Source organism: Panthera pardus, unplaced genomic scaffold (genome assembly GCF_024362965.1).
Source record: "Panthera pardus isolate Hobbes unplaced genomic scaffold, ASM2436296v1 HiC_scaffold_12, whole genome shotgun sequence".
NCBI lineage: Eukaryota > Metazoa > Chordata > Mammalia > Carnivora > Felidae > Panthera > Panthera pardus.
In genome coordinates, this window is record NW_026526677.1 from 40,959,452 (window position 1) to 40,973,899 (window position 14,448).

At 40.4% G+C, this 14,448-nt stretch overlaps 2 protein-coding genes and 1 pseudogene across 4 annotated transcripts in view; 2 read left to right on the forward strand and 1 right to left on the reverse strand.

Annotated features, from left to right (window-relative positions):
• Window positions 1-6,397, forward strand: part of TSG101 (tumor susceptibility 101) — a 58,350-nt gene extending 51,953 nt beyond the window's left edge. Inside the window, exon 10 of the mRNA XM_053899912.1 lies at window positions 6,165-6,397. Within this exon, the coding sequence (XP_053755887.1) occupies window positions 6,165-6,239 (75 nt within the window). The 3' untranslated portion in view covers window positions 6,240-6,397. The remainder of the gene's footprint in view (window positions 1-6,164) is intronic.
• The window catches only part of LOC109271223 (L-lactate dehydrogenase C chain), a 58,618-nt gene that overhangs the window by 8,531 nt on the left and 35,639 nt on the right, over window positions 1-14,448 (reverse strand). For 2 of the 3 annotated variants that reach the window (XM_019456484.2, XM_019456486.2), the window contains exons 7-8: window positions 13,498-13,621; window positions 6,754-7,421 (exon numbers count right to left, since the gene is read on the reverse strand). The exons of the other annotated variant lie outside the window; for it this stretch is intronic. In XM_019456484.2, the coding sequence (XP_019312029.2) occupies window positions 7,257-7,421; window positions 13,498-13,621 (289 nt within the window). In that variant the 3' untranslated portion in view covers window positions 6,754-7,256. Of the gene's footprint in view, window positions 1-6,753; window positions 7,422-13,497; window positions 13,622-14,448 lie in introns of those variants that run through there. 3 annotated transcript variants of the gene reach the window in all.
• Window positions 7,797-9,588, forward strand: LOC109271224 (WW domain-binding protein 2-like; annotated as a pseudogene).

The window sequence follows — 14,448 nt, forward strand, 5'->3', positions numbered from 1 at the left end:
AAGAGCTCAGTAATAGTTTTTAAAATAAATGGATTAAAATATAAGGCCCTTTCCAACTCTACAAGTTTATAGTTCTATAATCAGATAATATTACCTGCAAAAACCAATCAGTACTATATATTTCTAGCATGCTACTTTATATGTCAGAAAGAAGGGAATATAACATATTTGTATTTGCAAAAGAAACACTTGAAGATACACAAGAAACTAATTTAAATGGATGCCTATAACAGACATAGAGGGAAAGGGTTAATGAAAACATGCTTCTCCATGTATATCTGTTTATATTAGCTTTATTTTTTAACCTTGTGAGTGTATTACCTCTTGAAAAATGTTTTAAATAACTACATATTCTTTTATCTTTACACTAAAATTTTCACTGAAAAAAAAAATGTGTGAGGTGCCTGGGTGGCTCAGTCGGTTAAGTGTCCAACTTCGGCTCAGGTCATGATCTTAGAGTTTGTGAGTTCAAGCCCCATGTCAGGCTCTGTGCTGACAGCTCAGAGCCTGGAGCCTGCTTTGGATTCTGTGTCTCCCTCTCTCTCTCCCCCTCCCCTGCTCATGCTCTGTCTGTCTGTCTGTCTCTCTCTCTCTCTCAAAAATAAATAAAAATTAAAAAAGAATTTTTAAATGACTGTGCTAGTACTGAGAAGTAAATGATCAAACATCTACAACTTATTGTTGGATATTTTACTTTATTCTAAATAATGGAAATCCAAAGCCAAGCACTTTAAATTTTAAACATCATAAGTGATTAGCCTAGAAGTCTAAACTCTATCACAAGGAAAATATTGTTGCTTAATGAGATGCCAATGCTTTCTGGATACTTTGAACTATTCAAAGTGATTGGAATTGTATGTAGCAGAATTATACAGTATTGATAAAATTATCTTTGAAAAGCTAGCTTCTAAAATGTACTATATGTCCAGCATCTTGATTTACATAATCCTATCTCCAATAACAGGAACCAGAGATCCTTAGAAAAAAAGGCTGCTTTGGGCCTGGAACAGAAAATATACAAGATGAAGAAAGTGCCAGAAAGTAAGGAAGTACTTAAAACAAAACAAAAGCCCTATGTCAATGAGATATGTCAAAGGAGCACAGTAGCTAACTGAATGAGCTTCCAGTGGCCAAAGCTGAAAAATTTGAGAAACAACATCCATGAAGACATATTGGATTATAACCCAAAACATAAAATAAAATCCAGGAATCCATACTAATATCTACAAATGAATTAATAGAGTGGAAGAAACAAATCTCCCATGTGAAATTCCAAATAATTTATAGAGATACTCCACCCTCAGAGGGAGCATAACTCCCACTCTTTAAGTGTGGGCTGAATACAGAGACTTCCTTCCAAAGAGCATAGTGTGGAAAGGGGGAAAAGAGAGTACCTAACACTACCTCAGCTGGGTGACTGAGGTCAACATCAACCACGATAAGTCACATTGACAGTATGGACCCTGGATATGACATAATGAAAATCGCACTTCGCCTCTGTGTTTTCCCCTCTAAAATCCATAACCCCAGTCTAACCATGAAAAAAAAAAAAAAAAAAAAAAAAAGACAAATTTCAATAGAGGGTCATTCTACAAAATACATGACCGGTAATCCTTAAAACTGCCAGCCATCAAAAACAAAGTCTAAGAAACTGTCATAGTCAAAGGGAGCCTAAGGAGACATGATGACTAAATGTAATGTATCCTGGATGGGATGCTAGAACAGAAAATAGGACAGTAGATATAAACTAAGGAAATCTGGGTAATGTATGGCCTTTAGTTAACGACAATGATTATACCTTTACAAAAGCATTTATACATTTGTAACATACTAAAGTATGATGTTAATAACTGGGTGTGAGATAAAGATAGAACTCTGTACTATCTTTTCAACCTTTCTGTAACTCGAAAACTATTCTTTAAAAAATAAAGTCTAAAAACAAAGTCTATTAAAAAATATTTTAACTCAGTCTCTCTGGACATTTTCCATATTTATAAAAATGAAAGTGGGTAAAATATCCACTCTCTGCACTCGTTATCCAGTGCTTTCTCCCTTTTAACATGCAATTGACTTCTATTCTTTCATTTAGCTACTAAGTGTCTATTACACTAGACATTGTTCTAGCTAGACTTGGGATACAAGAATAAATGAAATAAAGATGCCTGCCCTTGTGAATATCACATTATAGTAGTGAAAGCTTATGTATTATGGTATAATTCAGTGATTTTCAAAAACATTGCTGTTTCCCTACTAGGTTTATACAATAAATTTCTGCCAATAGAGTACTAAACAATTCCTACTGAGAACTCCTTCCTTATAAGCAAGAAGCTTTTAAGATATCACCACCTCCTTGGATGGAAGAAGTTGCAGAATCTAGGGCCAAAAGAGACACAGATGAACGGGGGCCTTAACCTGGGACTTTGTAGGGGACTGTGCACTACACCCTCTCAAATCTACAAATGCTGTAATTGTCACACCACACAATTCAAGCTCTGAGAGCTCGTGCCTATCATCTTGTTTTTTTAGGGCTAGGGCCCAAATCCTCTCAGAAAGGCCCTTCAAAGTAGAGGTAATAAATAAATCTTTTACTTCAAGGTTTTCTGTACACTTACGATCTGTATACTTATCTATTCATGCAACTTGAGATAGTCTGTGCTCTTTTTTCTCCTTTACAAAATAGATCTAATAATTACTTTCAGGATTTTATTAGACAACATATATAAAGCACTTTTTCATTATTATTGACATTGACAGCAAATATATTGGCTTTCACGTATGCACACTCTTCATTAGCAATGGTGCACCGCTGACAAAGGCATTATAATTGACAGACAAAATGAACCATTGGGAATTCATATGATTGCTAGCAGCAATAGTTAACAGCAGCTGATGTTCTTAGTGCCTTACAGATACTTCTGTCATCTAGCTCAAACCCAGGGCCAGGACTAAAAGCTATAGAAAGGTAGCTTAGGAAATTTTACAGATATCCCACTAATAAAAGCAAAGCATAGCTCCAAGAGTTTATTATGACTTACTAAAACATTATGGGTTCAGATCAGGGTAATATTCTTAGGAGTGAGAATCTTTCTAGTCCTGTGTCTAGCCATTTAACCGGAAGCTAAGTTTATCTGCTACATCAATGCTAAGAACTAAACACTAAAACTAACCTAACATGGATAAGGTAGAAGGGAAATAAAGACAGAGACGAGGAAACCGGAGAGAGATTTTTAAAGGAAAAAGACTTATATTTTGTGGTAGTAGGACCCCAACTGACAGGTTGTGCACTTTTTTCTGCCACCTATTTCTTCATTGCATGTGTATGAGCTGTTTCCTACAAAGTACCCCAAGCAAAGGGGTACTTCATACTGTCATCACATGGGGGAAAGAGTAATATCAACATTCTAACACATACGATACCATCATAAATACTAGAAAAACCAGGGGCGCCTGGGTGGCTCAGCTGGTTAAGCATGGGACTCTTGATTTCTACTCAGGTCATAATCTCACAGTGGTGAGCTTGAGCCCCACGTCACCGGGCTTCCTTCATGCTGAGCATGGAGCCTGCTTTAGATTCTCTCTCTCCCTCTCCCTCTGCTTCTCCCCTGCTTGCACTCTCTCTCAAAAAACAAAACAAAAACAAGCAAACAAAAACCCAAAACCTAGAGAAAGCAGCCCCCTCTGGATAGAACAATTAGAAAAGCTCACCTGTGCCTCTGGGCTAAGCCTGCAGGGACTGAATAAGGCCTCTACTCACCCCATTTTTAACTGAACACAACCTGCCTAACCATATGCAGTAGCCTTACATCCAAAGAAGGGAAACTTGGTTAACCCTATGGCACAGAACAGAGAACTTACTTTTAGTAAGATGCTGATTACACAGGGTGTTCCAAGCGATCCAGTTCCTATAATGGAGATCTTATTGTGATGAATGGCCTCCTCTGAAGTGAAATTCTTAAGAAGTTCACCTTGATAGTCGCCATCTTGGAAACCTAACAGAGTGAGGAAAAACTGCAAAGCCACTTCCAAATTTGGTCTGCAGTGAGAGTGGGCATATAGAAAACTCCCGGGTCCCCTGGGGGAAGGAGGTGCTGCAGACCCAACAGGGAATGACAAAACTGACTGGCAAAGAAGCTGGGTAGTTTCTAGCCAGCTGCCCAGCATCCAGAGGTAAACCAAGGGAAGGAAGAGGAGGGTGGAACAGTTAAGAGGGATTACGAATTAGTGAAGGCAAAGGGGCAGCTTCACCAAAAGTGACACGACAGTCAGGACAGCTCTTCCTCCCCTCACCACCCCAGTTGTCCCCCTCGCCCAGATCTTGGCTCCAGAACCCAGCCCAGACTCCGTAAGTCCAGGGCCGAGGACTGCCAAGCACGCAGTACTTCCGGCCACATTCACGCGGGTGAGAGGGCCAGCCACCTCTGACAGGGATGTGTGCAGGCTGCAAGGGACACAGAGCCATCCTCAGGCAAAAGAAATTCACTCCCGCGGCGACCACGCTGCAGCTCATCTACAGAACTCCCACAGCCCAGCTCATGGCCGCCCCCTCCAGAGGCAGATGAAGAGAATGGAGGAAAACCGCAGAAAAGCTGGTTGAGGCCTCAAGAAGGAAAACCATGGCTAGTGAGGCCGCGCAAGGCCGCGGGCCTCGTTTTGGTCGTAGCACACCTGGTGCAGAAGCGAGGCCAGAATGAGGGTTCCGATGCATCGTGCCTGGTCTGTGCCCGGCCTGCGCCTGCAGCTTGTCACCTGCACCAGTGGAGGGCTGACAATTTTGTAGTTGGCAGGTTTCAGGGAGGCTCCTTGGGCTCCTGGGCTCAAAGAGCACGAGGTGCAAAAGATAACAATGAATTAGAGAGCCTCCAGCTATCAAATGGGGTACCACTTGCCCAAAACCCATCCGCTGGAAAGCCCAAGTAAATGTATTTCTAACCAAACCTTGTCTGGATGTATCCAATAGGACTTTTTGACTCTCTGTTGCTAACTTTTTCCCAGAGCTGCAGGAGAAAGGGACCTCAGTGCTAGTTTTAACCACCCACAAAGCGAGTAAGTAAAAATTTAAAAACCTGCTATGCAAAGGGGCTTTTTAAATAAAATATGAAACCCTAAGAACTTGATCAGTGCAGGGCTAACTGATAACAATTTTCACAGGTGTATGGGAAAGCTCAACTCATTTATGTGGTAGTTAAATGCAGAACCCAAAATTCCCCTCTCATCCTTTAGTCTGGGATACACCAAGGCTTCTGTTCTCTTGTCCCACCACGTTCTACCCAATTACGTGTTTCCTAACTCATTTGTGAATCATAATACATAATACACATCTGACAAATTCTTTTCTAAGAAGGAGAGCAGCTGTTTCTCAAACTTTTTTTCATTCTCTCTCCCTCAAGGGCCTTTTTAGACATTTTCCCCCAATCGTTCAGCTCCACTCACCCCATCATGAAATTAAATATTAAAGAATAAGAGGTGCCTGGGTGGCTCAGTCGGTTAAGGCTCCCACTTCGGCTCAGGCCATCATCTCGCGGTTCTTGAGTTAGAGGCCCCGTGTCAAGCTCTGCGCTGGCAGCTCAGAGCCTGGAGCCTGCTTTGGATTCTGTGTCTCCTTCTCCCTCTGCCTCGCCCCCCTCGCCCCCCCTCCCCCCACCCGCTTGCGCTCGTGCTCTCTCTCAAAAATAAACTTAAAACTTTTTTTAATAAATAAATATTAAAGAACAAGAGGGGCACCTGGCAGGCTCAGTCAGTCGGTGGAGACTGCAACTCTTGATCTTGGGATTGTGAGTTTGAGCCCCAGGTTGGGTGTAGAGATTACTTAAAAATAAAATCTAAAAGTAATAATAATAAGATGTTGTCTGCTAGGGTTGAACTTTAGGGTTTAGAAACCCTTGTAGTATCTGTTTTTTTCCACCAACCCCATAACCAATTTAACCCTCTTGGGGTGATATTGCCCCCTGTTGAGAATACACGATGTAGAGCAGTTTTACTTCCTACAGTATTCCCACTGAAACTATATTTTGCAGGCTTTGAATACCTGCAAACATTTACTAAAATGAAGTTTTAATTTGGTGTACAAAGAACAGCTTTTAAAAAAAAAGGCAAAATCCACAGAAGACCCCTCTATCCCTGCTATCCTAACTAAACTCTCTGATGATCCTGTTTGTGCATTCAAGGGAAAAATTGAAAACAAGGAAAAAGAACAAAATATTGGGAAACTAATCATGTTCAGCAGTAGAGGACCGGAATGAAAACTATTCAAACAGCAAGAATAAGAGTATGAACTGTGACTCTCTGTCCAGTGTGCGCACCTCCACGAGAGCACACGCTGTAAGTCCTTAGGGCCTGCATATGTCTTCTCATTTTTCACCCTGGTCCTGTCCTAGTCTATAAATTACTTTGGTCCTGATTTCTTTGTTTTTGTTCAGTTGTGTATTTCTTATAGCTACCTTAAATTGTGAAATCAAGGAAATATTTCATGTATGTGTGTGTGGCATATGCATATATAAATTAGAAATACATGCACTCATATGCATATACATCAATAATCAATTAGTTGAGGTGCCCTAAATACTGTGAGATACTTGAGGGCATAAATCATGTCCTATTGACCTCATGACCGTAACACAAACAAGCGTACCAGTAGTTTGCTCCACAAATGACTTAGAGAATGGTCTAAGCTCCCTGTGTGGTATTTCAACAGAGACACCAAATCAGCTATTTGAGTTCATATGAATTGGAATAATACTTACAGGTTTGAAAACATTTAATTTTGATTTTGCCATTGAAGTTTTATTTCTGTTTCTTTCTGTTGTACATGGACTTAACGTACCTGGTGCAGATCACACATAGACACACAAAGCTAATGAAGCAATATAAACTGAACATGCCTGTGCCCTAATGGAAGAATGAAATTTCAATGCTAGAAAAGGTGCTGGTTGTTTTATGGGAAGAATCGTAAGTTTTGTATTATAAGGGATTATTATACATACTCTACCAAACTTGAAGTCAACTCATATATAGGATACTTCAGAAGTATTACTTGCATATGTATAGGTTGGGTATCATTAGAACAGGGTTGTAAGAGATTCATAAAGAGGGGAAATATTTTTACCATTTCCTTTTTCTAGCCTTGAGGGACTGAAGTTATGTCACGGGTTTCCAATGTTTTTTTTTTAATTTTTTACAAACCAAATGACAATACTTTCAAAATATAAAACATACAGTCTGATATCTTCTTCTATAAAACAGTGGAACATTAAGAGGCTTTAAAATACCAGCTCTTTTTGGATATTCCAAAGTATGTCTGCACTCTTCTTAAAAAGGGCCTCCTCCTCAGAATTCAAGTTAACTTTCACAATATCTGAGATACCATTTTGTCCCAAGACACAAGGGATACTGAGAAAGATTTCTTCTTTTAATCCATATAAGCCCTAAAAGGCAAAATTAGATTATTGTTCAGTAACCTGATATGGAAAAACAGCTAATGCAAAAGAGCTTCAGAATAAGAGGATACCAGAGAGACCATGGAGCTCAACTAGAATCAGAGGGTGGTAGAGTAATTATCAACAATACAAATCCTAGGGGGGTCTGGGTGGCTCAGTCCGTAAAATGTCTGACTTTGGCTCAGGTCATGATCTCGTGGTTTATGAGTTCAAGTCCCGCATCGGGCCCTGTGCTGACAGCTCAGAGCCTGGAGCCTGCTTTGGATTCTGCATCTCCCTCTCTCTCTCTGCCCCTCCCTTGCTCGTGCTCCATCTCTGTCTCTCTCTCTCTAAAATAAACGTTAAAAAAAACTTAAAAAAAAAAAAAAACCAATACCAATCCTAATGTCCTATGACTCTGTGGAGTTTGTGTTCAATGAAATAAAGAACCTACCAGAGGCCTTCAAAGGGACCAAGAAAGGCAACATCTACTCCACCCCTTACCAGGTCCATCTTTCTGTCCAAAGGAAAGATGCCATCCAGTCCTTCATGATGCCATTTTATCTAATAAGGACTGCAAAATCAAGCAGCCTGTGTTTGGTATAAACTACATCAAGAGAACAGTGAAGGTTGAAGGAGGATGTGGCTGGGAAGACCGCTTTGTATAAGTTGACCTTTACACCAACAGGCACCATTGAGTTGGACAATAGATGTTACAGGTGACATCTCAATCTTCTAAAGGTGAAGCCTCCAATGGAGCCTACAGATACTCTCATATGCCCAGCAGGGCCTTTGTCTTTCCCCTGTCAATTGCAAACAGAATATGCCCTTACCCTCCTGGCTACTTCTGTCCATCACCTCCATCTGACTTCTATCCAGAACTTCCCATGATGAACATGGAATAGTTGCAACCATGGCGACCACCCTATTCTGGGCTTATGGAACCTCCAGCCAGCAGCCCTGATGTTCCCTCTATTCCTGTAGCTGAAGCCAAGGCCACAGAAGCAGCTGCCAGAGCCAGTTACAACCTGGACAACAAACACAATGCCTACATGCCCACAAACCAGTTTCTGCCACCTTCCTACTACCCCATGGAAGATAAGACCCAGTAGACACCTCACACCTCCCTGCCTTCCATCCCTCCTTGCTCTTTCCCATCTATCCCTTGGGGTTGACTTTAGGGTTGGAAGAGGCAATGGGAAGGTCTTTTTCTTCCTCCTTCCTTCCTTATAATTAAACATTACCAGGAATTAGCATGGAGGGAAGGAAGAGGCCCCTTGACTATGGAGTGGTGTTTCCCAGCTTCCCACAACAGCTCAGAGTCCACAGGTGCTACTCAGCCAAGCTTCCCTCTCACCATCTTTGGGGATTTCCTCAGGATCTCAGGGTGTGCCCCTTGTTCCTACCTCATTCTAGTCTCCCACAGAGGGCCTCTGGTCACCTCCTCCACCACAGTCCAGCTCCCTCATTTGGGTAGGCATTTTATACTCAACCTCACAAGCACCATCACATCAGCCACATGTCTTCTTCTGGGGGCCCCAGCCAGGCTATACTCACATTCCCTCCACTCTGGTCCGTCCCTATCCATGGAAGGCCACAGTCCCACCAGACTGTCAGCCCACATTCCATTCCCAGCCAGGGGTCAGCTTCAGTTACATTCACCTTCCCTTCCTTTTCCTCTCCTTTGTCATTCTGTTGCCACCTCTGTGTAACTTTTGGAGCTTTAACATGAGTTGCTAGGGATTGGGTGGAATCAGAAACGAGCCCACTGTAGGTGAGGAAGAAGCCCCTCCGTTCCCTATTGGTGTTTTGGGAATTTGTTTCCCTCTACTTTCTCTGTTTCTCTTTCGTCTAGAAGGCGCTTCTAGGACTAAAATTGAAGAATGTATGTGCATCCCGTCATGACACTTGGGGCTGTTGAGTGGGCTGGAAATAAGGCGCCTGGCCCCTGGGGCCTGGCCTTGTCTGGTCCTGTGTGATGACCATGACCTGCTACCCAGGCCCTTCTTCTCTTTAAGCTTCATTCCTGGTTGACAATATGACCCTTGAATACACTAAAATTGGCTCTCATTTGCTCCTGGATTGGCCATGAAATGAGGAAATGGCTACTTAAGAAAATTCCCTGTTTATTTGAAAAAAAAACAAAACCCAGTCAACATATTAATATGAAATAAACTGTACCCTTATTTGTTGAAAATGTGAAGTAATAAAACTGAAGTAGCTGGGTTAAAAAAAAATAAGAGTATATGAATGATTATGCTCTTAATGTCAAATGTTTATTTTCCTATAAAATATAACTTATCCATTGATTTGTTCAGTAAAAATTATGAAATTTCCGTATTACTCAATCTCACTCTCTTCTCAGAGCATTTGACACCTCCTTGACTCTTCCTCAGGAGCAACCTCGGGAAAATTAATTGCTTATTCTCCCGCAGCCCCTGTGTATCCTCAAAAGAGGAGGGATGTGTATCCAGTGTGTACTCATTGTCTCTTTCAAAACTGTAATCCCCTACTCTCTTAACATTTCCTCTATTTTTTTGAGGCTCATCTTATTCAACTCTTCTTCCTTAATGATCATCTTCTAACCTCTTGGCTACTCTGTCTCATTCATAAAAGACTGACATCTGGCTCACAATCTTCTCTGTCCCAGTTTCTGTGATTACTTTTGGTGACTTCATTGTTCATGTGGGTAAACTAACCATAACCAATTCCCTTTCTTTCCAGTTTCTTGACTTCTTTATCTCACAGAACCTTCTCTTCCCACCCCAAGTATCCTACTGTGGACATTGTTACGGGTTCCTCCATATCCAACTTAGATCCCATGATTCATTCTGTAACCCTTTCACCATATACTAAGACCCTCTGCTTATTTTAATTTTTATGTTATAAATATTTCTTAAATTCCTCATTATTCATTTTCTTTTTATAATGTATTCATTTGTATGTAGATCATATTTGAGGGCAAAGGTCTTGAATTTGTCTGTGACCCTTTAGCAGAAAGTCAAACCTATTTTTAACATGTATATAAGCCAAAAGCTACACCTTCACCCTTCCCTTCCTCTTTCCTCACCCCCTCTTTCACACTCCACAAGTAAAACCCACACCCACATGAATTCAGCTATGCTCTCTCTCCATTCCTATGCTCAGATCCCTGGAGAAAACTACACAATAAAGTTGATCTTTAACTCACATTACAAATTAATGCACACCAACCTCAAATAAGCATCCACCTAACAGTAATTCTGTATTTTTTTTTTTTTTTGGTCAACTTCTATTTCTATCTACAAAGACGACTTCAAATCTTCTCAAACATCTGACTTTTCTATACATCCCCTGATTCTCAGCAGCAGATGATTCTGTCTCCTTTCACTAAAAAGACAGAAGTCATCAGATGCATCCAATGCCAAACTTACAAATCTACGTGATTCACTGCCTATCCTCTCTTGATTATCTCCTGTTACAATAGCTGTCTCTCCTCCTATCTAGGACTAATACCTTCATCTATGGTCTGGATCCCACTGCCTCTGCTTATTACTTCTATCTTCAATATCTTCTTTACTATCAGAATTTTATCTTTGAAAAAAGAAAGGAAAAAAAGGCAGGCGCCTGGGTGGCTCAGTTGGTTGAGTGTCTGACTCCTGATTTCAGCTCAGGTCATGGTCCCAGGGTTGTGGGATTGAGCCCCTCATTGGGCTCCACACTGAGTGTGGAGCCTGCTTAAGATTCTCTCTCTCCCCCTCTGACCCTCTGCCCCACTCACATGCTCTCTCTCTCTCACTCTGTCTCTCTAAAGTAAAAAAAAAAAGATTTTTTTTAAACAAAAAACGCAAACTTGCCTGGCCTTGATTTTCCTCTCCAATTATTACTCTCTTTCCTTACCTTCACAGCCAAATACCTCAAAAAAGCTGTTTATACTTGTCTTAGTTTCCTCAGAGGTTCTCAAGGGACCCTTCCAAGGGACATTTGGCACTATATGGAGACATTTTTGATTGTCAAAACTGGGGAAAGAGGGTATGCTACTGGCATCTAATAAGTATAGGCTGGAATGCTGCTAACATCCCACAATGCACAGGACAGCCCTCCAACAATGAAGACTTATCCAGCCCAAAGTCTATAGTGCCGAGGCTAAGAAAACCCTAGTGTGCTCCAATCAGACTTTCATTCCTATTACTTCATTAAACAGTTCCTGCTAAGGTTATCCATGACCTCTGTCACTTTATCCCCCTGTCATTTTTTTTAAGTTTATTTATTTTGAGAGAGAGAGAGAGAGACAGTATGAGTGGGAGAAGGGCAAAGAGAGAGGGAGAGAGAGAGAGATTCCCAAGCAGGCTTTGTGCTGCCAGCACAGAGCCCGGTGTGAGGCTCGAACCCATGAAGCTACAAGATCATGACCTAAGCTGAAACCAAGAGTTGGACACTTAACCAATTAAGCCACCCTATCCTCCTGGCATTTTTAATCCTCATTTACATGACTTCACAACATCAATCAACAATAGAAAACCAATTCTTTCATCTTTAAAACATCCTCCTCTCTCTTGGTTACCATGATTCCACGTTCTCTTGGTTTTTCTTTTAATTCTCTGGTCACTACTTCTTTTTGACTTTGTGGGCTCACACTATATAAACTCAACTTTTTAAAAATATTTATTTTTGAGAGACAGAGAGAGACAGCATGAGCAGGGGAGGAGCAGAGAGAGGGAGACACAGAATCTGAAGTAGGCTCCAGGCTCTGAGCTGTCAGCACAGAGCCCAATGCAAGGCTTGAACCCACGAACTGCGAGATCGGTGACCTGAGCTGAAGTCTAATGCCTAACTGACTGAGCCACCCAGGTGCCCCTAAACTCAACTTTTAACACTAGAATTCCTCAACACTCAATCTCAATCTGTCTTCTCACTTTATTATGCTCTCCTTAGGCAAGTTCATTAACATTCCTGGCTTCAGTTACTATGTATAAGGCATATCTGTTGTCTGTACCTGTCCAGCTTCTCTTCCTTTGTTGTTGTTGTTGTTGTTGTTGTTGACAGAACCTCTCTTTCCCCTTCAGGAACTGTCTCTCTCCAAACTGACTCACATTTAGAACTCCAACCCAAAACTCTTCTACAAGTTCCAGAAGCTTGTACCCAACTGCCTATTTCCTCTTGGATATTGCAAAACACCTGAAAATGAACTTGTCCGTAACTGCAAACATGATCTTTAAACGTGGCTCTCCTTGAGTATTCCCTTCCTTAGCGGCTACCACTATCTATATATAAAGGTGGAAAACAGAACCCCACAAATGGCCTTTCTTTTCCTTATTTCTCACTTCATTCCACTACCAAGTCTTATGAATGTTACCTCCTAAATACAGTATCTATAAATTTATCCCCTTCTCTTCGCCTCGACTACTATCATTTCTATTCTGAGCTACCGCACATCCTCTTGACAAGTTTCTCCATGTTTACTCTTGTCCTTTTCAAATCTGTTCCGTCCACCACAGCCATAGAAATCTTTTTAACATGAAAACTTGAAAAGAAATAAATTCTTTTAGTGGTTTTCCATAGCTCTACGGTAAGGACTCAAATCCTTTTACAAGGCTTTCAGTGGACTAACCCTGCTTACTTCTCCAGCCTAACCATGCACTTCCCTTTGCTCTCTGCATTTCAACAACTGACATTTTTTTCAGAACTTCAAGTACCCTCTACTTACATCTACCTCAGTTCCTCTGTACATGCATTGCCTCTGTTTAGACTACTAGTTCAGCCTTCCAAATTAACTCCTACTCATTCAGAATAGGTCACATTTACTTCCTTAGGAAGGCTTCCCTTAACATCACCCATGCCACCACCCAGGGTAGCTAAATTCTCTTCTTGTGCACTCTTAAGTACTTGGTAATTTTTCATCATAGAATTTATCATAATTTGTTAATATATATTTCCTTTTATAATTGTTTTATTAAGTCCATTTCTTTCATTAAACTCTATGAGATTAGGGCTTCTCTTTTGTTTGTTCACTATATACTCAACATCTTGCGCAATGCCTGGCACATAGTAGGGACTCAAAAATGTTAAAGAAAAGATGATAAATGAAGATTCGACTTAAGCCTACCTTAACCATAGTAGAAACTGGATGCACTCTCCTCAGATTTTTCAAAATTGATCCTACCAGATCTGTCACAGATAGTCCAATAGCCCAAGAGGTATACCCTTTCAGCTTGATAATCTGATAGCCACTACAGTTGTAGAAAGTAAAAAAATCAAATTTATGGGATGTCAACTTAGAGAACACATATTATTTTTCAGGCATCCATTTTGAAGCAACCTACATGTCAATGCCACTCTCAGAGATTTCTTCCAAAATTATTTACTAATAGCCAATAGAAATTTCTATACTAGTCTCATAAACATTATTTGCTTTAAATAATAATTAATACACCCTTCTCTTATCATAAAGGCAGAATACTAGGACATATGTGCGACTAAAGATGAAACTATTTTTATATATTTTTTATTGTTGTTTAAATCCAAACACAGAATCTGATCATCTTGAAAGTTAACATATACATCTTGCTGACCACTTGAAATTATTACTAGGGTGCCAATGTAACTTTATCTAATTGTAAGCCTGGTGTACATATTTTTCATAAGAATACATCATTAAATCAACAATATATGGAAATACGGGGAAATGTTCATGACACATTTTCAAAGGAAAATAGCAAAGTCCTAAACATTATGCAATTTCTTATCTCAGTCTTGTTAAAAACATAACACATTTATAAGAACTTTAGAATTGCATCAGTCCACAAAGTTATTAACAGTGATTCTTTTTAAGTGGTATTACAGGTAATATCATCTTCTCTACACTTCTCTGAATTTTCTTATTTTCTACAATGAATATGTATCATATTCTTGCACTGCCACCAACAGATGTGGATTGACAGTCAAAGTCAAAGAACAAAGAGGTTTTAACTTAGCACTGAGTTTATTTAGTTCTCAGAAAAGGATCCAGGACAGGAAACAGAATGTTCAACATCATTATTCGTATCAGGGGGTCTTA